We start from the raw sequence: 24,521 nt of genomic DNA on the forward strand, positions 1-24,521 counted from the left end.
TGTCCTTCGTCTCTGCCGTGAGCTCCCGGACTTCACGTTAGGCGGTAGGAGGTGCCTGCTGATCCTGGCACTCACCACCACCTACTGCCTCTCCTCCCTCACGAGCTTTTCTCAGCCCCTTGAAGAGACCAATCCATTCTGCCCTTCTCCCTCAATCTTTTCCCCCCCAGATTGTAAAAAAAGGGGGGAAGAGGGAAAGAAAGAAACTTACACTGCAGGTATCGCAGAGCCATTTCCTTCTAGTTAGGATCGGCCTGCCCAGCGGTTTACTTGGTTTGGGGATGTTAGTGCTCTCCTGGATAGCCAGCATGTTCCTCTTGCTTATGGGCCCCTGTTTCCAGGAGGCAGTCATTTGTGTCCAGGAACTTGACATCTCCTTTCAAAGAGGTATTCTGCCAATTGTATTTAGTTTAGATAATTGGTATTTCACTTTGCGATTCTCTACCATAATTAGCTATATTCCCAGTGGTGGCTGTTTTTCATTTCCTGTGAGAACTCTTAAGCAGACAGATGTGTTTTGCTGGGGGCTGGAAGGGGGGCAAGAAACCAAACCTGCAAGCCTGTTGACCCCAGGGGTTGGTAACAGACACACCTCTGCCCTAGCACCTGCTCCCCTGTGGTTCTTCTTTTGAATTTTGTAGAAGATTTGTTTATTTGAGAGAGAGAGAGAGAACCGGGAGTGGGGAGAGGGGCAGAGGGAGAGGGAGAGAGAATCTTCAAGCAGACTCCCTGCTAAGTGCAGAGCCTGATGCAGGGCTGGATCCCAGGACCCTGAGATCGTGTCTGGAGCCTAAATCAAGTCAAATGCTCAACTGACTGAACCATCCAGGTGCCTCTCCCCTGTGGTTCTAAGTGCCCCCCCTTTATTTATCCCTTTTAAAATTATAAAAGCAATCTATCAGCACAAAAAGAATCTTGAAAAAATTAACCCACCGGTAATCCCACCACCCTGCATAATTATCTTTCTTTTAATCTTGGCTCAAATGCATACTTAGTGTTATATTGTTATAGTCTGACAATGTTTTTTGTATTAGTTTTTTTTAACTAAACACTATAAGTGATTTTTTTTTAAGATTTTTAATTTTGGGGGCGCCTGGGTGGCTCAGTCGTTAAGCGTCTGCCTTCGGCTCAGGTCATGATCCCAGGGTCCTGGGATCGCGTCCCACATCGGGCTCCCTGCTCCGCGGGGAGTCTGCTTCTCCCTCTGCCTCTCCCTTCCCCCTGCTCATGTTATCTCTCTCCCTCTCTCTCAAATAAGTAAATAAAATCTTTTAAAAAAAGGAAATTATTAAAAAAAGATTTTTTATTTTTAAGTAAACTCTACCCCAGCATGGGGCTGGAACTCACAAGAGTTGAGAGCAAGAGTTGCGTGCTCTGCTGACAGCCAGCCAGGTGCCTTAGCACTGTAAGTGAGTTTCCATGTTGCTGTGTAAATGTCATAATTAGGATTTTTAATGGCCTCCTAATAGTCTATCAATTATTTAATTATTCCCTGTTCTTGGACATTTAGATTCTCTGTGTGTGTTTGTCTCTCTCCTTTGTGTTGTTGTTGTTTTGTTCTGTTTTGTTTAGAGATTTTATTTATTTATTTGACAGAGAGCGACACAGCGAGAGAGGGAACACAAGCAGGGGGAGTGGGAGAGGGAGAAGCAGGCTTCCCGCGGAGCAGGGAGCCCGATGCGGGGCTCGATCCCAGGACCCCGGGATCATGACCTGAGCCGAAGGCAGACACTTAACGACTGAGCCACCCAGGCGCTCCTCTTTGTGTTGTTTTAATAATGCTGTATACTTTTGTGTATAGCTTTTGGGGGTTTTTGTTCTTAGGATAAGAACATTGGCCTTGGGGTTCCTGGCCCTGAGGATTTGCCACATGTCTGGTTCTGTGGGGCCCCTGTACTGCTTTCTGAAAGAGTAGTGTCATTCTGCACCCAGACGGGTTTTCAGTATAAGTGTAGGGCAAGAAATATGCAAGCAAGTGAGGCTTTGGGATGCTGGAGCAGATGGAGGATTCGTGGCTGAACAAGGGAGGTGGTGGGATTTTTCTTCCTCTTTCCAGCAGGTTGGAGCCAGCTAGCTGAGCGTTACAGTGATTTCCTGATGGGAGGCCTCTTTCCTAGGACCTTGGCTTTCCTCTGTCACCGTAGTGCCGTTGTTCTCCTTCTCCAGAGCATGAAGGAAACAGCTGGGTTTTCTTTTCTTTGTCTATTAAGTTAAAATAAAATTTGGGGTTTCCCTGACACTGTTCCCTGGCCCATTTGATAACCATGTGGGGCTTTTAGAGTTGCTCTGCCCCTCACATTTAGTGATCCATTCGCCAGCCAGTAACAGTTTTAGGTGAAAATGAAGGAATCAAGCAGACACTGACTAGAGGGAAAAAAAGGCCTAGGAGACGATATAATTTGCCGGAGTTTATTTATGAGACAGTTAGCATAAATCCTGGTAATAGCAAATCATCTTGGATTTGGTTGAATTCATCCAGCAAAAAACCAAAATTACAAAGTTAATGATTAAATACTAGGAGTTAAATTAGCAGAATTTATAGCCACGTCTCATCTTTGAATCAGAAGTTTTCCGAAGAAAAGAGGTGCTGAGCCATGCTTGTTTTTTGTTTTTGTTTTTGTTTTTTTGAAGCTCTCAGTGATTGGTTTTTTGCTAGTACATGTGATTAGGGAGTGTTGATAGTCCCTGAGAAATTGAGGGAGTGTGATATGAGTGGTCTCTCTTTTTGGCCATGCAACCAGCTAGGAATTTCCAGGTACTGATGTTTAGGACTGGCCAGGCGGTCTTGTCACTGCATATAAACTTCTCTTTCCACCCCTCCCCCAATGTCCCCAGCATTTTGGAAACCTGTCGGGGTAAAAGTCAGGTGTGTGACTTCCCAGAGTCTGGGGGGGTTCATGTATGTGCATCCTGGCTGTGTGCGTGTGTGTTAGTGTGATGAAGATGGTGCTGGACGGAGTCCAGTGGGATCCTGGGGATCACTGATTCTGTTCTGTTTCTGTTGTAGCCCTTGCCAGCATCCAGCCATGGGGGATATGAAAACTCCAGATTTTGATGACCTTCTGGCTGCCTTTGACATCCCAGACCCCACTAGCCTCGATGCCAAGGAGGCCATCCAGACCCCCAGTGAGGAGAATGAGAGTCCCCTCAAACCTCCAGGCATGTGCATGGATGAGAGTGTGTCCTTGTCTCACTCAGGATCATCCTCAGATGTACCGGCCGTGAGTGTCATTGTCAAGAACACCAGCCGCCAGGAGTCGTTTGAAGCGGAGAAAGACCACATTGCTCCCAGCCTCCTACACAATGGATTCCGGGGCTCGGACCTGCCTCCAGATCCCCACAACCTGGGCCACAACTGTGGGAAGTTTGATTCCACTTTCATGAACGGAGACAGTGCCAGGAGTTTCCCTGGCAAGCTAGAACCTTCCAAGTCAGAGCCGTTACCGACCTTTAACCAGTTCAGTCCAATCTCCAGCCCAGAACCTGAGGATGCCATCAAAGATAATGGGTTTGGAATGAAGCCCAAGCACTCTGACAGTTATTTTCCACCCCCTCCTGGGTGTGGGCCTGTGGGGGGCCCAGTCCTGGAGGCTCTGGCTAAGTTTCCGGTCCCAGAGCTCCATATGTTTGATCACTTCTGTAAGAAGGAGCCCAAGCCGGAACCTCTGCCCATGGGGAGTCAACAGGAACACGAGCGAGGTGGGCAGAAGGTGGGGGAGCCTCACAAGGAGCTGGATGCCAGTCGATTCTTTGGGGAAGCTTTGGAATTCAACAGCCACCCCAGCAACAGTATTGGAGAGCCGAAGGGGCTTGCCCTGGAACTTGGCGCTTGCTCGTCAGTCCCCCCCAGGCAGCGCCTGAAGCCAGCTCACTCCAAGCTTTCCTCTTGTGTTGCAGCCTTGGTGGCCCTGCAGGCCAAAAGAGTGGCCAGCGTCACCAAGGAGGATCAACCCGGCCATGCAAAGGACCCCTCGGGGCCCACTAAAGAGGGCTCCAAAGGTAGCCCCAAAATGCCCAAGTCACCAAAGAGTCCCCGGAGCCCCCTGGAGGCCACCAGAAAGAACGTCAAGCCATCGGACAGCCCTCGGAGCATCTGCAGTGACAGCAGTAGTAAAAGCTCCCCTTCAGTGGCTGCCAGCTCCCCACCAGCAATCCCCAAAGTCAGAATCAAAACCATTAAGACGTCCTCGGGGGAAATCAAACGGACGGTCACGAGGATCCTGCCGGACCCTGACGATCCCAGTAAGTCCCCCGTTGGGTCACCTCTGGGGAGTGCCGTTGCCGAGGCCCCCAGCGAGGCGCCGGAGGATGAGGGCACCGCCCTGCCGGCTGTGGCGCCCTCTCCGGAGGTGGGCACAAGTTCCGGGAGCCCCCAGGGTGACAAGAAAGGGGATGAGGGCACCCCGAAGACCGGTGAAGCGGCGTCTCCGTGCGGCAGCTCCGGGCCCCGGGGCCCAAAGGGGGCTGCCCCTGGCGTGCAGAGCGGCAAGAAGCAACAGCAGAGCACGGCGCTGCAGGCGTCCGCCCCGGCCCCTGCCACCCTCCTGCCCAAGGCCGTGCACCTGGCCAACCTGAACCTCGTCCCGCACAGCGTCGCCGCGTCCGTGACCGCCAAGTCCTCGGCGCAGCGGCGGAGCCAGCCGCAGCTCCCGCAGATGTCGGTTCCCCTGGTCCACCAGGTGAGGAAGGCCGCCCCGCTGGTGGTGGAGGTCTTCAACAAGGTCCTCCACAGCTCCAACCCCGTGCCCCTCTACGCGCCAAATCTCAGCCCCCCCGCCGACAGCAGGATCCACGTGCCGGCCAGTGGCTACTGCTGCCTGGAGTGCGGGGACGCGTTTGCCTTAGAGAAGAGCCTGAGTCAGCACTACGGCCGGCGGAGCGTCCACATCGAGGTGCTGTGCACGCTGTGCTCGCAGACGCTGCTCTTCTTCAACAAGTGCAGCCTGCTCCGGCACGCCCGCGACCACAAGAGCAAGGGGCTGGTCATGCAGTGCTCGCAGCTGCTCGTGAAGCCCATCTCCGTGGACCAGATGTTTGTGTCGGCCCCCGCCAGCTCCCCGGCACCAGCGGCCCCGGCGCCCCCCGCCTCCCCCAAGCCCGGCCTCACTGCGGCCACTGCCAGCCCAACCCTCCCGGCCTTGCCGCTCTACCCAGACCCCGTGAGGCTGATCCGGCACGGAATCAAGTGTCTCGAATGTCACAGGCAGATACGCGACTACATGGCTATGGCTGCCCATTTCCAGAGGACGGCGGAGGAAACCGAGGGGCTGGTAAGCAGACCCTTCCTGCGATGGCTGTCAGCCCCCGGGTTTGCGCCAGCTCCATGATTGGGCATGGAGAAAAAGCTCCCTGATGCGGGGGCGTCTAATGAGTCTTAGAAGAAGACGCCTGGCTTGATGGTTAGTGACGCTCCGGAATGCGGCGTGCTTGGTGTTTACTGGGGAAAGGGTCCTGCCCCCCACCCCGCCACTCGGGGGCGGCTCTGAAGATGTACGCGCCGCCCCGTGCCTGTGGCCACGCCCCACGTTCCGCTACTGGGCGGGCGGGGCCCCCTGTCCGGCCTGGGCTGGTGTCTGCTGGGCCGCACCTTGGTCTCTGGGAGGCTCCAGCACGGGCTTCGCACGCGCCCAGAGAACTGGGGGGGCCCGAGGGAGGTGCGTCACCGCCCCGCGCTTCAGTGTGTGCTCTCAGAACCGGGTGTGTACGGCGTTGTTCCCCGCGGGGAGACTGCGGTAGGGCCAAGGCAGGGCTGCGGAAGGAGAGCAGACAGGCCTGCAGGCCGTGGCAGAGGCTTTGGGGGCCTCTCTCGTCTGCCTTCCCGCCACTCTAGGAAGGCAGCCACGCTTATCTGCTTGTTCCGATTCTTGGTTACGCTGATGAGATTGGTTTTTGTTTTTTTTTTGAAGACAGTCTGTGCTGAACAGACCCTTTGGCTCCCTCCGTGTCGGTGGCTGTCTGTACTCGCCAGGTCCTGTGAAAGTAGGCCTCCAGACATGCCTCCAGAAGGTTCTCTCCTTCCTCCTCCAGGTGACTCTCTTCACATCCCAGACAAGCGCGCCCCCTCCCTGAACCTCCCTAAGCCGGGGCTGCAGAGGCCTGGGAGGAGAGCAAAGCAGCTTTTTACTTTAGTGCAGCAGGGGCCTGCATACCTGTCTGTGGCTGAGGAGCTTTGCACCAGTGTCCCGAGTGCGCGCGGTGTGGAGGGAGGCTCCCTTGTTGGGCCCAGGGGTGCGCGGGGAGTCGCACTGCTCCTCCAGGGGCTCGCGTGGCTCAGCCCGGGCAGGGCTCACCACTCACCTGCTACAGGGTGAGGCAGACTAAGTTTGGGGCTGAAAGGCTTGTAGACGTGGTTGCACAGAGTGCCTTGGAGGGACTACCTCACCGTGACTCGGGGCGGAGGGCAGGTGCCCAGTGGCTGGGATATTTGAGTTGGACCTGCAAGAAAAGTTGGGGGAGGGGGGAGGGTGTTCCAGGTATAGGGAACAGAGGTGCGGGAAAGTGCAGAGTGCACTTGAGGAGGGGAGTTGTGGAGCCTGGGGAGTGTTGGGGTGGAGACACGAGGTGGAGTTTGGTGGCTTGTGGTCCTTCTGTGAGGAGCTGTAGGCTCACTGTCCCCTCCCATCTTCGCCTTCTCTCCTCAGTCTGCATTGTGTTTCTTATGAGTCAGATGGAGTGTGGCGACCCTGGCCCTTTGCTCTGGGGCTTCAGTCTTCTTGCTGTCCCCTGCATTAGCTGTCCCCACATAGCTGACCACTTCTTCTAGGTCATGTGGTCAGAATCATTGTCAGCAGAGGTCTCATGCTTGGTGTTTTCCCACTGTTCCTCACCTGCCTTCTAAAATCTGAGCCCTCAGAGGTTGGGGTGTAGGATCCTCGGCTGACACCCCCCCCCCCATCCTGCATCTTCTCCTCTAGTGGGAGCTGGGCCCCCAGACAGGAAAGGGAGAGGGGACCCAGGAAGGCTGTCAGGCTTCTCTCAGCCCAGTGCAGATCCCTCACAAAATCTGCCAACAAATGTGGTCTCAGAGTCGCAGGGAAAGGACAAGGTTTGAGGTCTGGGGTCAAAACCTAACCTTGCTGGCTGGTGGACTTGAGTTTCCTGAGACTACCCAGGCTTCAGGCCATATGCGGGGAAGGGTGTAGATGGTTGGAGCCGGGCTGGGCTTCACTCTAGTTGGCGTAGGGACTGCAGGGGAGCACGTGCAGGCCTTCCGACTTCTCCCCTGTACTGGATACCCCTACACCTGCAGGGGCTGGAGGGGGGCCCTTCCTGCATCCCCAGCCACCTTGTTGGGATGTTGTCAGCACAGTTTCTTCTTGGTCTTAACGCTTTTATTTAACTATAATGTCCTTGTCACATCCAACAAAAGGAACACTTGCTTAACATTATCTAATACAAGTCCATATACAAGTTTTCCTTTCATGTCAAAAATGATCTTTTTATAGTTGGGCTTGTTTTGAATCAGGATCCAAATATGGACCACATGTTAGCATTTGTTTTTGTCTTTTAAATTTCTCAGTCTATAACAGTACCACTCCCCACTCTGCCCCACCAGGTCCTCCACTTTGTTTTTCATAGCATTGATTTGTTGAAGACACTGGTTCATGCATCCTGAGAATTTTCCAGGATAATTATGGGTTTGACTGATGCTTCCTTATACAATTAATTCATTCTTCAATACCCTGTATTTTATCTGTCGACCAGAAATTGGCAATAAAGACTAGAAATAGGCAGTTTTGCCGGGGGGGAATATCATGTTCTTCATATTTCATGACTTCAGGGAAGCATAGAGTCCTTGATTGTCTCAGTTTTTTTTTTTTTTTTAAGATTTTTTTTTTATTTATTTAACACAGAGCACAAGCAGGGGGAGTGGCAGGCAGAGGGAGAGCAGGGAGCCCGATGTGGGACTCCATCCCAGGACCCTGGGATCATGACCCGAGCCGAAGGCAGGCGTTTAACTGGCTGAGCCAATCAGGCGTCCCAGACTGTCTCAGTTTTAATGATACTAAGCATGATCGGTATGTTTAGGTGGGGATGTTCTGATCCCTTCGTTGTAAAGTTCCCTATCTTTTACCTAATTATTTTAATATTCATTAATAATTGCTCCTTGAGTCAGTAATTTTATTAAGAGTTGAAGAAGGGTGTTTTGTAATTTTATAATTTCTTTCTCAGTTATTAGCTGGAGTTCTGTGTAAAATATCTTTCCTTCTTCGATGAGCACTATTTGGTTACTTTGAAATATAGTTTATGTTGGAAAATGGGATATATACTTAATTTATTTCCCTTAGTTAACAGTTTTTACAGTAGTGAGTTGATGTCCTAATAGTTTCAAATAGTGTATTAAGAGTCTGTCCTCTATTATTTAAAAAAAATTGTGGTAAAATACACATAGCATAAAGTTAACCATTTTCACCATTTTTTAACTGTGCAGTTCAGTAGCGTTAAGTACATTCACACTGTTGTGTAATTAATTTCCAGAACTCTTTTCATCTTGCAAAACTGAAACTCTATACCCATTAAACAGCTTCCCACTCCCCCCGCCCCCCCGCCCCCCCGCCCTGGCCCTGGCAACCACCCTTCTGCTTTCTGTTTCTATGAATTTGACTCCAGGTACCTCACATAGTGGAATCATACAGTACTTGTTTTTTTGTGACTGGCTTATTGCACTTGGGGCATAGTGTCCTCAAGGCTCACCTATATTGTGGCACGTGACAGGATTTCCTCCCTTTTCTTTTCTTTCTTTCTTTTTTTTTTTTTTAAGATTTTATTTATTTATCAGAGAGAGAGACAGACAGAGGCAGGCAGAGGGAGAAGCAGGCTCCTTGCTGAGCAAGGAGCCCAATGCGGGGCTCGATCCCAGGACCCTGGAATCATGACCTGAGCCGAAGGCAGAGGCTTAACCGACTGAGCCACCCAGGTGTCCCTCCTCCCTTTTCAAGGCTGAATAATATTCCGTTGCATGTTTGTACCACATTTTGTTTATCTACTCATCCGTCGATGGACACTAGGGTTGCTTCCACCTCTTGGGTATTGCTTGAATAATGCTGCTATGAACACGGTGTACAAATATCTTTTGGAGATCCTGCTTTCAGTTCTTCCAGGTATGTACACAGAAGTGGAATGGTTAGATCATATGATAACTCTATTTTTAATTTTTTGAGGAACCCCCCAATACTGTTTTCCACAGCGGTTGCACCATTTCACATTCCTGCCAACAGTGCACAAGGGTTCCAGTGTCTCCACATCTGCGCCAACACCTGTCATTTTCTGTTTTGTCTGTTTTTTGCTTGCCTCTGGCGGTAGGCACCCTAATGGGCGTGAGGTGGCCTCCTCTGTTGCTCTTACAATGAACTCTTTGGTTTTCACATGTTTGGTATGTTGGGGTCAGTCGCTTTTCCATGGTCGGGCTGTTTCGTCTTTGGTCGTGGAGCTCTGTCAGGCTGGCTCCTACGTCCTGTGGACATGAACTCATGAAGCCTAAGAAGCTTCCCTACTTTCAGTCCCAACAGGCTGTCCTGGGCACATTTCTTGTGCTAAATGTGGAATCGGCCATCCTTCTCAAGAGCCAGGTTTCTTGCAGTGAGGAATGGTATTTAGACATCACATTCTGGGTACCAGAGATGCTTGCTGGGTATATCTGGTACTAGGCCTTTGCCGTGGCCAGAGCTGAGAAGTATGTGTTTTTATTGTATTTATTTATTTATTGAAAAAGTTTTATTTATTTAAGTAATCTCTACACTCAGTGTGGGGCTCAAAATCATGACCCTGAGATCAAGAGTTGCATGCTCTTCTGACTGAGCCAGCCAGGTGCCCCAAGAAGTATATGTATTTTTTTAAAAAAGATTTTATTTATTTATTTGAGAGAGAGAACAAGTGAGCGAGAGAGAGCACAAGCAGGGGGAGAGAGAGAGAGAAGCGGACTCCCTTGCTGAGCAGGGAGACGACACGGGGCTCGATCCCAGGACCCTGAGATCATGAGCTGAGCTGAAGGCAGACGCTTAACCAACTGAGCCACCCAGGCGCCCCAGAAGTATACGTTTTTAAAAAGAAGAAAGGGGATGGAGCATGTAATCTTGGGTTTGTGAGTTTGAGCCCCACATTAGGCATGGAGCCTACTTTTTAAAAAAAGGGGAAGAAAAATCATGAGTTTATACTGGTATTCAAATGTAAAATTATGGAGTTTTTATGTAACTGATTTTATGCTGAAAATCTTGGTTCCTAAGATTTTCCTACCACACATACATATATACACACAAATTTTGAAATATCAATACCGATATTATTTTTAACATTAGGACAACTACATAAAGTCGAGGGTATATTTGCAGTTCTTTCTGCTCTTAGATCCCATTAAGGATGTATAAGTCAAAATACTGCATTTTAAAGGTCACTGGGAACAAGTCTTTTTCCTATATGGTTATGTCACCAACTTGATACCTTGTTAGGTTATTTAGTTTCTGTTTCCCAATTTTTAGGGAATGTTTTTGTTTTTCTAGTTTAATTATATATATATATATTTAAGATTTATTTATTTGAGAGAGAAAGAGAGCGAGAGTGTGCATGCATGTGCATGCCTTCACGTGTGCTGGGGGGGGAGGGACAGAGGGAGAGGGAAAGAGAGAATCTTAAACAGACTCCGTGCTGAGCTCTGAGCCCTATTCGAGGCTTGATCTCACAGCCCCGAGATCACGACCCGAGCCGAAACCAATAGTTGGGCACTTAACCGACTGCGCCACCCAGGCGTCCCAGTTTTATCTAGTTTTAAAACCTGGGGCCCAGGGGGTGCCTGGGTGACTCAGTCAGTTAAACCTCCGACTCTTGGTTTCAGCTCCGGTCATGATCTCAGGGTTGTGGGATTGAACTGTGCACAGGGCTCTATGCTGAGCGTGGAGTCTGCTTCCTCTCTCCTTCTGCCCCCCCCCCCCACCTCCTTCTCAAATAAATAAATCTTAAAAACAAAACCTTGGACCTAGTGACAGGTGTTGGAATTAAAAAACAAAAACAACAAACAACAAAAAAAAACCTATGTAAAACATTTATGTGATTCCAAGCTTAAAACTACATGATAAGGTCCTCCCTGAAGTCTTGGAAATCCCTGTTGCTTTTACTCTGTTCCCTCCTGCCCCATAAGTGACCATTTCTGTTCACTTGTGGTTTATCTCTGCATGGCTCCTGTTTTGCAAATATGTGTAGGTGTGTCTGTGTGTGTGTGGGGGGGTCATCCTGCCTCCTTTCTTACTTACTGTTGTGCACCCAAAGTAATATATTAAAAAAAAAGGCTTTTTATAATGGAATGTCCCAAACATATGTAAAAGTGGACAGAAAGGTATAACAAACCCTCCCTTAACAATTGCCAACTCCTGGCCCATCTCATTTTATGTATTTTCTCACCCATCCCTCCCAGCTCATGGATTATTTCTAAACAAATCCCAGCATCACTGTATCTGTAATAGTTCAGTATGTAGCTATAAAATACGAGGTTTTCCTCACAAAAAACATGGATATAGTATCATCACATCTCAAAACTAATAATCATGATAATTTCTTATTATTATCAGACCTTAATACTAAGTGTCAAATGTCCCAATATCATTATCAAGTTGGTGTTCAAATATCTCTGATTGTCTCATCTCTCTTTACAGTTGGCTTGCTTGAATCAGGGTCCAAATAAGTGCTATACATTGCCATGTGAAAATTTCTCTTGAACTTCTTTTAATCTATAAGTTTCCTTTTTCTCTCTGTTTTTCCCTTGAAATCTATTTGTTGAAAAAACGGGGCTGTGTGTCCTGTAGAGGCTCCATGTTCTGGATTTTGCTTTTCCTGTCCTCGCCAGCGACTTGTCCCTCTAAGCCACTCGTCTGGGCCCAGGTCAGTGGCCCCCGCAGGGAAGCACAAGCACAGTGGGCCCCTTCTGACTCAGAAGGGCCTGTGCTGATGGAGGTGCCCGCGCAGGCTGCTGCTTCCCCCAGGCTGTCTGCGCTGCGGGCTGCAGGACTTCTCCCCGCTGGTCCTCTCCTGAGTCTGGGAGCCAGGGAGCTGTTGCCCACTGCGCCCTTTTCTGTGGGCACGTGTGGTCAGCTGTGGCTCGGCACGGCCCCGAGTGGGCAGGCAGGGCTGAGGGCATGGACACTGGCAAGACCACTCAGTCCACCTGCCCTGGGGGCTTCTGAGGGCCCACCGGACTAGAGGCGTCCAGCAGGATCTGCCTCTGCTGGGCGGGGGCGGAGGGCCTGGTGGGTCTGGCAGTGGCGTGGGGTCTGAGACTTGAAGAAGTGCCTTTGGCCCCTGGAAGGGAAAAGCTGGTCTGCTAAGCCTAAGGGAAGGAACACTCACAGAACATAGCACCAGTTCTGTCTCTGATGAATAAGGTGAGAGGCAGAGCTTGCTTGGGTGGATCAATACTTCTAACGAGGCCTGGGGGTGCCGGGTGTCCTGGGAGGGCGGACGAGAGCATGGTTGGGGGTGGCTATCCTGACCCCTGTTCTAGGAAGGCCAGCCCGCTGCAGTTGGAGAGCCGCGAGCTCGCGGCCCCTGGGGCGCCAGCGTGACCTGCTCTCTTGGTGCTTTTTCCCAGACGTGCCAGGTGTGCCAGATGCTGCTGCCTAACCAGTGCAGCTTCTGTGCCCACCAGCGGATCCACGCCCACAAGTCGCCCTACTGCTGCCCGGAGTGTGGGGCCCTCTGTCGCTCCGCCTACTTCCAGACCCACGTGAAGGAAAACTGCTTGCACTATGCCCGCAAGGTGGGCTACAGGTGGGTGCTGCCTGGCATGCTGTCCGGAGCGGCCCAGTGGCCGAACTCATTTCGGGGTGAGCCTTGGTCTTAAGGGGCCTGGGCCCAGCCTGGTAAGACAGGAAGGTGGTTGGCATTTGGATAGGTGTTCTTACTTTTAGAGAACAGGAAGAGGCAGGGGGACAAGAATAAGGAGTTACAAGAATTAAACATGAAAAAGTAGCTTTGAAGGGACAGTTTGGGGGGATTAGTTTGGTTTTTAAAAGCGTATAAAGTTAATTTGCTTACAGAGTTACTGTGTTTGGCATGTTAAATTTAAAGTACCATTACAGTAATACATTTACTGATTGCAGTACTTTCAGATGTTCTCAATTTCCATTAACAACTGGAACTGAAAGGTGCAAAAGGGCTTTAGTATCTTTACGTTGATGAATTTTTGTCTGTCTGTGAGAAACAAGCACAACCTGAAAATGGAAAAATGATCAGCCTCATAGTAAAACCAAGAGAACTATTTTAAACTGAGTCTCCTCCACATGTCAAATAAATGTAGGCAAGAGGTCATTTTCAGGAAAAAGATCAAAATGGGGAGGAAAACGCCCTCCCAAACACATTGATCTCTAACTTTTACAGCCACTCGGTGAGACCCCCCTTTACTGGTCTACTACAGTCGGGAGTTTCTACATCTTCTGATGTTTTTTTTTTACGTTATCACTTTCACACCTGAAAATTAATTTTGTCCAAATTTAGTAAGGTTTTCTTCTCTTTAGTATTTAAAAAAAATACTGATTTAGTTCATTGAATCACTTTCTTTTTGAGTACCTGTCATGATCTGTAGCGCTGTGCCAGACACTCAGGATACAGAGGGGATTGGGACAGAGCTGCCGCCGTCAGGGGCTTCAGTGTGGTGGGTCGCAGACCGCGCGAGTGACGGTAACGCAGAGCGGTAAGCCCCACAGTAGGGGTGGTCAGGGAAGCTCACAGAGGAGTTAGTAGGTTTTGCAGCAAGAGAAAGGGGGAGAGCATGTCTGGCAAGGGTACGGACAGGGATGTCAATGCACACAAAAGGTTACAGGAGTGATGAACATTTTGGGGGGTGGGGAGATGAACTCGGGGTGGGGTGGGAAATGAGGCCAGGGCAATGGTAGGGCCATTGGTAGGGCCAGGCCCAGGCGAGGCCTTATAGTCCTCGGCAGACACTTAGACTTTCTCCAGTAGACAGTGAGGGGCTCCAGATGGATCTGGAGCAGGGGAGCAGGGGAGTGTCTGGCCAGACCCGTGCTTCAGGAAGATGGCTCTGGGCAGCTGACATGTGTTGGAGAGGAGAGAGCCCAGACCGGTGGGGAGGCGAGTGTGATGGTCCAGGTGAGAGGCTGGGGGCTCCGGCTGAGGCACGGCGGCTGTGGGGATGGAGAGAAGGTAGATCTGGGAGAGCTTTAGGGAGTCGAGGCATTAAAGCTTGATGGTGGCTCGCAGACGGGGTGGAGGGGTGGGGAGGGCCTGTGGGGACTCCCAGGCTTGTGTCCCGGTGTAAGCACTTCCAAATGCAGACTAGCTTCTTTTGCATGTTATGGGAAATGGAGACCCTAAAGTGCAGGAGAAACAGAACAAACCAGAGATGGGTTATCCAAAGTCCTTGCCACTGGGTTGCAGAAGAGCATTGCTTGGCAGCATCCCAGGCCACTGTTTTTGTTGTTTTTTTAAGTAATCTCTACCCCCAACATGGGGCTCAAACCAACAACCCCGAGATCAAGAGTCGCAGGCTCCACTGACTGAGCCAACTGGGTGCCTCCCACCACCCCGGCCACATTTTTAAACCAAACAACCTGAACGTGTGTTTTTACAAAATACCTTTCCAACTGTGACTTAAGCGTGTGCTGCTAATTCCAAGATCAAGTCCAATCCACTAAAAATGCAAGCAGTACTTAAATTTTTAATCTTTGAATTTTGAATCCAAGGAATTTCCAACGACGCAGATAGATTCATAGCATTTTTTTTTAAAGATTTTATTTATTTATTAGAGAGAGAGATCATGAGCACGGGGGAGGGGTAGAGGGAGAAGCAGACTCCCCGCTGAGCAGGGAGCCCAATGTGGGGCTCAATCCCAGGAACCCTGGGATCATGACTTGAGCTGAAGGGAGACGTTTAACCAACTGAGCCACCTAGGCGCCTTGGTCTTTTAATTCAGTATTTTATTTTACTTTCATCTGTAAGAATAAAAAGAAACGTAGTGTCTCAAAAGCAGTTCACTTTGTCAAGCCTTTTTTTTTTTTTTTTAAAGATTTATTTATTTAAGAGAGAGAGAGACAGAGGGAGCAGGGGGAGGGGCAAAGGGAGAGGGAGAAGCAGATTACCCCCTAAGCGGGGAGCTGGATTCGGGGCTCGATCCCAGGACCCAGAGATCATGACTTGAGCTGAAACCACGAGTTGGATGCTTGAGCAATTGAGCCACCCAGATGCCCCTGTCAAGCCTTTTTGTAAGGAATGTTAGAGAAAAGTGTAATGTGATTCAGCCAGAGGGCTTACTGGAGATCTTGACATTAAAATCTTCAGTGGCCCGTGGTTGAACTGAGAAGACAGAGACACTAGTACAGTATTGGTTGTGCTTAAGATCTTCAGCTATTCACATATATTTTTTTGTATCAGCTTTATTTAGACACACAGCATACAATCACCCACGTAATGTGTACAATTCAATGGTTTTTAGTGTATTTACAGAGTTGTTCAGTCACCACAACCAATTTTAGAACATTTTCATCATTCCAAAAGAAACTCTATATTCATAACCCTTCCATTCCCCCATCCCTCAGCTACCACTGATTTATTTTCTGCCTCAGATATTTGCTTCTTTTGGACATTTCACGGGAATGGAATCATAGAATATGTAGTCTTAGCCAAGATTCATCGCTATTGTAATACGTCAGCATTTCATTCCTTTGTTACGGCTGAATGATATTCCCCTGTCTGTAGATACCACAGTTTGCTCAGCCGTTTACCAGTTGATAGACACTTGGGGTTCCACCTTTTGGCCGTTATGAATAATGCCCCTGATGAACATTCATGCATCAGTTGTGTGGACACATATTTTCCATTCTTTTGGGTAGATACTTGGGAGTAGAAGAGCTGGATCAACTGGTAACTCTGTTTAACTTTTTGAGGAACTTGCCAGACTGTTTTCAAAAGTGGTTGTACCATTTCTATGTTCCTACCAGCGGGCAGATGAGATTTTTTATTTCTCTGCATCCTTGCTGGCATTGTTACTGTCTGACTTCTGCTGATGGCCGTCCCTGTGGGGGTGAAGTGGCTTCTCGTTATGGTTTTGATTTACATTTTCCCAATGGCTCACGGTGTTGAGCATCTTTTCTGTTCAGTATTTGGGTATCTTCTTTGGAGAAATGTCTTTTTGCCCAGTTTTAAATTGGGTTATTTATTATCTTACTGTTGAGTTATAAGAGTTCCTTGTATATTCTGGATATAAGTCCCTGGTCAGATACATGTTGTGCAAATATTTCCTCCCATTCTGTGGGTATTCTACTTTTCAGTGAATTCTCAGAGTGTACCTATGCTCCGTTTCATTGAGTTCTACTACAGAGTCTTACAGTCTTACTTTGTTTTGTGTTATTTTTGCTTTTCTTGAAGACATAGTCAAAGTACATTTTATATATGTTTTATGTGTATGTATTTCATGTAAAATGTGTACATACATTATATATAAATTTCAGAATTGTGTAAGTTATTCTGATCTTTGTTGAAAGTTTGGAGAGTGGCCAGTGATGTCATAAAGGAGCAAGTTTAGACTGTTCTTAGTGATATGTTATTTTTTTATTATTTGTGATTCTTAGGACAATTAAGTATTTTACTCCTCTTTGTCTTTTCTAAAACTTTACGTATTTCATAGCATGTGATTCTATAATTGTGTATTTTCTCTTAAAAAATTGGTAAAGAGTTGTGTCATGGGGTCAGATTTCTCTTCTGCACGCTTTTTCATCAATTTGTAAACCATACTTGACTCAGTCTTTCACTGACTTGGCGTGTGTTCTCTTACCCCTTTATGTTCTCACTTTCCGTGAGATTTCTTTGAAGAATGTCTCTTCAGTACATAGAGTGGGTTTTTAGCCGCAGTTTTGAAGAGTATATTTATATTGCCCCTGCTGAAGTTTGGTCAGACTGCACAAATAAGGCCACTTAAGATTCTTTACACATACCAGGTGTACTTGACCACTTTGGATGAATTTGGAAATATGTAGATCTTATTTTCTCCTCACAATACCTTGTGGTGTAGAAGTACTTCTATGTGCTGGAGCTTGGTCACTATTTTGTTTAGTGGGAGAGAAAAGAAAATATAATTGAGTAGCTTGTATAGAAACTCTAAACCAGGTACAAATTTAGTAATGAGTGCACATCAGAGGTCATTGCAAACAGCTTTCTGGTTCTGTGGGCTGCTCCTCGTAGCTAATTACGTTTGCAAAGGGGGTTCCATCTCCAACCCCACCCCCCCAATACACAGAAAAGGAGGCAAAACAAAAAAAGACCAGGCAGGATTCTGTGATGATGTAGGTGGACTGTGAAAACGGGCTCATGTAGTGAATAGAAGGGCTGTATTTGGGAGTCAAAGAATTTTTAAGTGAAGGCATGTCCTTTTCTTCAGTAAAGCAACAGCCTCTCGTGCTTACTGGGATGTCAGGGTTACGGGTTCAGGCAATACTGCAACAAAAGGGAGCTCAAAGTTACCTCGAGGGGCATGGCTGGGTGCAGGGAAGGTGTTTTCTCACAGAGGGGAGACGGGGGTGTGTGTGTAGGCAGGAGGAAAAAACGAACGTGTGACAGGGTCTAGTCTAGTCTAGGTCCCGGAGTGGATGGAGGATGGCGTGGAGGTCACATAGGCTCATGGGACTGAGGAAAGGGAAGGCCAGATTTACAGGGGGAGACTGTGAAGTTGACGGAAGAGTCCAACATGCCTCAGTCTCAGGAAAAAATGGTTTAAGATAGTTCATACATGCTACAAGTGATATATCTGCTAAACAAAGCTCGGAAAATACAACCTGGGGGAGAAAGAAGTAAAAAGTTATCCGCGGTGCCATGAGGGAGGTGCTCCGACACTTCGGAGCTACGTGGCCCAGAACGGTACCGGCCACGTCAGACACGTGGCCAGTGCGACTGGCCATTGTATTTTATTAATTTAAATTGCCACATGGCCAGGACAGTACGGAACATACCTGCTGTCACCACAAGTTCCCCTGGACAGTGCCTCTCGGGAGGATTCCTTCCAGGGCTTTGAGGCTGCGTGCTTTACTGTACCTGTGGCTCGGGTGAGCGCAGTGGTTCCCAACCGCACTTTGCGTGCAGTGGCCATCCCCGCCCACTCACTACCAGCCTGTGGGAAGGCACACGCTCTCCGTGGCCTCCTCCTGAAATTTCCTCTTGGACCCCTGCAGTGGTGTCGCACTTTGGAGGGTTTTGTTTATGTCGTCTTGGAACCATTCCCCTCCCTCTCCATTCCCACCAGCTTCTCTCTGGCCAGTGAGGGGTGGGGTGGGTTTCTTCCCCCTTCTCTCCCAGGTATAGCCTCGGGCTTGGGGGGACCTGGTGACCGCACTGTGCCAGACGGTGGCAGACAGGCTCTCAGGATGTACGTGTGGAGGATGGAGGGGGAGAGAGGGCCCCCGAGCTGGCTCTGTTCCTGCCCTCCGTCCCTCCTCTTCCAGCCCTACTTCCAGGTCTGACACGCCTCCCACACCCCACCACTCCTATCCAGGTGCATCCACTGCGGGGTCGTCCACCTGACCTTGGCCTTGCTGAAAAGCCACATCCAGGAGCGACACTGCCAGGTTTTCCACAAATGTGCATTCTGCCCCATGGCCTTCAAGACTGCCAGCAGCACCGCGGACCACAGCGCCACTCAGCACCCCACCCAGCCTCACAGACCCTCCCAGTGAGTGAGCCCCAGGGCCGGCAGGCCTGTGGGCCGGAGCGGAGTGGCTTGGGTGTACCGCGGAAGGTGTTGGGACAGACCAGGGAGCCGCGGCAGGCGGCGGAGATGCCTGGGGTTCACTGAAGGCATCCCGAGGCAGGGGAGTAGCCACGTCGGCTTAGAGTAGTGCTTTCCCAAACCCGACCCTGGTTCAGAGAGAGCGGAGATGGGGTGGAGGTTCTGCGCACAGAGCCTGGCCACCTCACGCCCTGGGCCTTGTCTCTCCAGGCTCATTTATAAGTGCTCCTGTGAAATGGTCTTCAACAAGAAGAGGCACATTCAGCAGCATTTTTACCAGAATGCCAGCAAGACGCAGGTGGGCGTCTTCAAGTGCCCCGAGTGCCCACTCTTGTTTCTGCAGAAGCCGGAGTTGATGCAGCATGTCAAGGTGGGGTGCCCTGGGGAAGGAGGCTGGGGAGGAGGGCACGCGCCTCAGGCCGGGGGTCTGACTCTGTGCATCTTTCCCCTTGCCCAGTCAGTAATCGCTCTCCCCATCCCCAGAGCACCCACGGTGTTCCCCGAAACGTGGACGAGCTGTCAAGCCTCCAGTCTTCATCGGACACGTCCTCAAGCCGCCCTGGCTCTCGAGTTCCCACCGAGCCCCCAGCCACGAGCGTGGCTGCTCGGGGCAGCTCCCTGTCCTCTAGCCGCTGGGGCAGGCCTGAGGCCCATCGCAGGGCTGAGGCCAGGCCCCGGCTGAGGAACACTGGCTGGACCTGTCAGGAGTGCCAGGAGTGGGTTCCTGATCGGGAGAACTATGTGTCCCACATGAAGAAGAGCCACGGTCGGGTAAGTGTCCTCACGTGGTCACCAGGCAGTGCCAGACTCTGGACTTCTGTCCTGTGGGTCAGAGCCCCCTAATGTGGCTGGCCCCTTAGGGTTCCCCCGGCCTCGGGCAGGGTGGGTACCACAGATCCTGAGGTCTTTCCACCTACATGGCCCGAGTCGAAAGCTGCACCGGGAACGGCCTTGTAGTTCTGATGCTTTGCGTCCTGTCGTCTCCCGTAGACGTTGAAGCGGTACCCCTGTCGGCAGTGTGAACAGTCCTTCCACACCCCCAACAGCCTGCGCAAACACATCCGCAACAACCACGACACAGTGAAGAAAGTCTATACTTGTGGGTGAGTGCCTGGAGGTGGGAGCCAGGAGGCCTGAAATTCGAAAAGGCTGTCACCGGCACCACTGGGGCTTTTCTCTGCTGTGAGATCGGGGTCGGAAGCAAGAGAGAAGCGAGCTTCTCATGGACAGATGCTCAGTCAGGAGGCAGGGCCGGTCGGGAACCAGCTTCTAGCCGCTGGTGGCCCCTGAGCCTCCCCCTTCCTACCTCGCCCACCCTGGGCCGCACTGCCGCTCAGCGCTACCAGCCCTGAGGTTTGGGAGGAGTGATGGTGATGGGACCATGTGCCCTGTCTGGCCAAGAGGCTTCCACGTCGTGTCTGTGCTTCAGACACACCCTGGCCTCTTCCTTGCTGATTGCCAGCCCAGCCCTTGGGCCTCTGGGCAGTGATATCAGGGAGCGGAGAGTGAGATCATGGCTCAGGGCCAGGACAAATATTCTGACTTGCTGTTGTCCGCCACCGTGGCTGGCTTGCCAGCTCCATGTCTCTGGGGAGTGCCCAGCACTGCCCCCCCAGCCAGCTCTCCGCCTGCTCCAGACTCTCTCCCCGGGAGCCAGAAGCAGCGTGCACCTCGCCTCCCTGCCGGGTGCGTGCGGCCCCGCTGGGCTCCCTGGGGCCTGTCGTCTCAGACCCTGTCTTCGGGCTGTGCTCCCGCAGGTACTGCACAGAGGACAGCCCGAGCTTTCCTCGGCCCTCCCTCCTGGAGAGCCACATCAGCCTTATGCATGGTATCAGAAGCCCTGATTTGAGCCAGACGTCCAAAGTCAGACCTCCGGGCGGACATTCCCCTCAGGTGAGTGTGGCCCTGCCCCTGGAGCGGCCCGCTCCGTGAGCCCCTTGAGCAAGCAGCAGTGACAGCTTGCCTCACTGTGGCTCATTCTCCAGTCCTGTGTGACCCACCTGGGGACCGCACACAGGTAAAGGACAGGGACAGAGCCCTGGGAGACAGCCCGCTAGCCTTTTTTTCCGAGGCTTCTCTGTCACTGTGATCCCTTCCTTAGCCATGTGACCTGTTGTGTGGACCCTGGAGTGGATTCACACATGCCATCCTGAGGCTGCCCCTCTAGTCCCAGGGGGGTGGTGCAAGCGGGGCTGAGGATGGCAGTGCTCACCTGAGTGTGTACGCGTGCATGTGTGTGTCTCTCACACATGCACACTCGTTCCGGGAGGAGCCAAGCCTAGACTCCTGGGATCCTGACCCTCGTTCTACGACATCATCCCCGTTCCATGCCCTCGTCCCATTTCTGGTGAACTTCTGGAACAGCGTGGTTTCCCCTCCTCACGGCAGGCTCTTCCCACCCCATGGTAGGGAGGGCTGCTCCTCAGAGGGTCAGTCGTGTCTGGGAAATTCTGAGGGCTGCCTGGAGTTCCAGGGCGTTCCTTCTTGGCTACTGGGAAAAGGGCGTTGGTCAGCAGAAGCCCTTTCACACACAGCAGGTGGGGCATCTGCTGACGTTTTGGCGACATCTGTCTGTGATTGAGATGCACACCCCACCCCCCTCCAGATGCACATGCCCTTTGATCCAGCAGTTCTGTCCCTAGGATTTATCTGTCCTACATCTTTGGCCTGGGGCCTAAAGAGGTCCGTGCACCGCACTGCAGGGCTGTGTGCCGTAAGCAATGAGGGAGCGCAACTCCGTGTCGGCCAGAGGGGACCGTTCACCCCTCACCCCTCTGACGGCGTCAGTGCCGCTCTTAGGAGAACGAACCCTCACAGAGACAGCGGCCAACACATGTCCTTAATTGGAAAAAGCAGGGTGAAGGAGAGTGTGCGTGTAATGCTCTCATTTTGTCAAAGACGACAGTTGTCTCTCTGTGCGTGCACAGACGGTCTCTGGGAGGGACCTCAGGGAGAGTGGGCCTGGGGAGTGGGCTGAGAGGGGCTTCATCTTCTCTCTGCCCTTCCCATAGCTTTGGGCTGTGGCACCACATGCATCCGTTACATGAGACAGAACAAGAGCACGCGGGAGGGCGCCTGGGTGGCTCAGTTGGTTAAGCGACTGCCTCCGGCTCAGGTCATGATCCCGGAGTCCCGGGGTCGAGTCCCGCATCGGGCTCCCTGCTCGGCGGGGAGTCTGCTTCTCCTTCTGACCCTAACCCCTCTCATGTACTCTCTCTCTCTCAAATAAATAAATAAAATCTTTAAAAAAACAAAAAAAAGCACGCGGCAAACGCTGACGGGCACCAGATGTAGAGCCGCGGTTCCGGGCGGGGCCGAGCCTGGCCCGGCGGCGGTTCTGCGCGTCCCGGTGTGGGGCTCCCCAGGCCGTGGCCCGGCTCACGCTGTCTCCCCTGCAGGTGAGCCATCTGAAGAGACCAGGCAGCGGAGCCGGGGACGCTCCGGGCAGCAGCAATGGCGTGGCGGTCTCCTCTACCAAAAGGCACAAGTCCCTGTTCCAGTGTGCGAAATGCAGCTTTGCCACAGACTCGGGGCTCGAGTTTCAGAGCCACATACCTCAGCACCAGGCGGACAGCTCCACGGCTCAGTGTCTCCTCTGTGGCCTCTGCTACACCTCTGCCGGCTCCCTCAGCCGCCACCTCTTCATCGTCCACAAGGTGAGAGACCAGGAGGAGGAGGCGGAGCCAGACGAGGGCTCCGGGGAGGAGGAGTCCATGGAGACCAGGGAGAACGGACTGGAAGAATGTGCCGGAGAGCCTTTGTTGGGCGACCCAGAGGCGAGATCACTAGGCCCGGCTTCTGAGGAGGACGGTGCCCAGGATGCTCAGAGTCACCCGCAGGCCTCTCAGGACCAGGACAGCCACGCACCGTCCCCTCAGCTGTGACCGGAGGCTCTGCAGTGCGTGCGGTCGGGGTGGTGCTACGGCATCCCCCGCCCGCTGCGGGGACAGTGGGAGAGAGGAGGCCCCGCGCCCGTGGAGTGCGGCCGGCTGTGCCCTGGAGCAGTGTCTGCCCTGAGCTGCGGGCCCCGGGAAATGTGTGGTCGCCCAGGACCCTCACAGCTCTGAATCTGCTTCTGTTATTTATGGCTTTGTGCTGCTTCTTGGTACCCCAACTCCTGTCCGTGTCCTTCCAACCCCAGGCTGCTTACGTGGCCCGGCCCCAACGCTGTCAACTCGGCTTGAAGCCCCTCAGCGCTGTGCTCTTCTGGGAGGTTCCCGGGTGCTGCCCTCAGCCGGGGGTCTCCTCGGAGCGCTCCTTCCTGCCCGCAGAGCCGGAGAAGTGCTGAGGGTGCTGGCTCACTCCCTCGGAGAGCTCCCCCCGGGCGGCTCGGTGAGGGCCCTTGATCACCTTGCCTTCCTTCCTGTCTTCTCTGACTCTTTCTCCCCCGAAATAGTCCTGGAGGACGAGTTGTCACGTTGGCTCCTCCTGTCTGTGGGTGGGAGAGAGTTCTGCAGCGCCGCCCTCGCCGCTCGGCTCGGAGAGCGGGCAGCGCGCCAGGGCAGGCAGGCCGCGAGAGGCGGAGCCCGGCCGGAGGCGCTGTGCGTCCTTGTGCGTCCTTGTGCTGCCCGGGGGCGGGGGGCCGGGGGCCGGGGGCCGGGGGCCCGGGGCGCCCAGACCTTGGAATGTTTGTTCTCTCGCTCCTGTGCCGTTAGAGAGGCTGCTGCCTCAGGCAGCTCAGCCCCTCCTCCTCTGGCTACACTCATGTTGCTCAGACTCTATTTCAAATAAAAAAATCTTCTGACCATGCAGGTGGGCTCTTGTATTCCTCTTCAGGTGAGCCTGGCCCTACCCTGCTCCACTTCAGTCTCTCCCAGCCTTCCCTCACTGTCCCGTCTCTGAGGGAGAGCAACGGTGCCTACTGTCCGAGGAAGGTGCGCTCTAGATTCTGGAGCTGTGCTTAGGAAACCAGGAGCTCGGTCCTCGGTCCTCTAGAGACCTCCTAAGGGCGTGAGGGCTGGGTCCTAATACTGGTCAGAGGGCCCCTGCAAGGCCTCCCCAGGGCTAGCAGCTTTGGCTTAGGGCCCCTTGAAATGTTCTGGGCCCCCGCATCTTTCCCACAAATGGATTTTCCCGCTAAGAGAACCTTTACCGGTGGTGCTGGTGGGAGGGGTAGAGGGGAGGAATTTAGGATTATCTCGCAGAGCGCCCGGTGTTGCCGCTCCCACCGGGAGCGCTCGGTGCGGCGGGATCTGGGTGGGGGGGCTGGGCTGTCTCTCGACCCGCCGCAGGGCTCGGGCCTGACCAGGCCCGAGGGGCAGGCCGCGTGGAGGTGTCCTCTGACCTCCGACCCAGGCTGCTACTGCAGCCCTGCACGGCCGGGGTGTGCCACGGGGCCGGCGGGATCTAGTGCAGCCAAGGCAAGCGGGTGCTGGCTGAGTTCCTAGAGGTGCTCTTTCAAGGAAGGCACTGAATAGCGATTGGGAATTGTTAAGTCGGTCAAATACAAAGTCTGACCTTTCCGCAACAGAAAAAATAGTACATTTTCTCTTTTCGTCCAATGCCAGATTTTGAGTGGAAATGCTCATGGCCCTGAGAACGCCTAGTGCTCGCCTCAGTGTCAGACTCTGCTGCTTAAGGATTGCTACACTTGGCAAGGCCGCCGTGTCTCTCTGTCCCAAGCAGGCGGTGAGGCCGCCTGCAAGGCCTGAGCTCCCCGCATCTTGGCTGTCGTCCCTTTCCTAATTCCACTGCAGGTGCCCACCCCGCACTGCATGGTCCGTTCACAGGAACACTGCCGAGGAGGCTCTGAGAAGGGTTTGGGATGGATTGTCGGATCTCTTCCTGCTCCCGAGCAGCAAGT

The 24,521-nt window shown here is 52.2% G+C and overlaps 1 protein-coding gene across 1 annotated transcript in view; it reads left to right on the plus strand.

Annotated features, from left to right (window-relative positions):
- ZNF592 (zinc finger protein 592) overlaps positions 1-23,304 on the plus strand; it is a 34,464-nt gene extending 11,160 nt beyond the window's left edge. The window contains exons 3-10 of the mRNA XM_021680575.2: positions 3,008-5,270; positions 12,575-12,753; positions 18,485-18,661; positions 18,929-19,088; positions 19,202-19,489; positions 19,709-19,821; positions 20,476-20,611; positions 22,117-23,304. Of these exons, the coding sequence (XP_021536250.2) occupies positions 3,027-5,270; positions 12,575-12,753; positions 18,485-18,661; positions 18,929-19,088; positions 19,202-19,489; positions 19,709-19,821; positions 20,476-20,611; positions 22,117-22,602 (3,783 nt within the window). The 5' untranslated portion in view covers positions 3,008-3,026 and the 3' untranslated portion in view covers positions 22,603-23,304. The remainder of the gene's footprint in view (positions 1-3,007; positions 5,271-12,574; positions 12,754-18,484; positions 18,662-18,928; positions 19,089-19,201; positions 19,490-19,708; positions 19,822-20,475; positions 20,612-22,116) is intronic.
- Positions 23,305-24,521: the final 1,217 nt, after the last annotated feature.

Source organism: Neomonachus schauinslandi, chromosome 9 (assembly GCF_002201575.2).
Source record: "Neomonachus schauinslandi chromosome 9, ASM220157v2, whole genome shotgun sequence".
Lineage (NCBI taxonomy): Eukaryota > Metazoa > Chordata > Mammalia > Carnivora > Phocidae > Neomonachus > Neomonachus schauinslandi.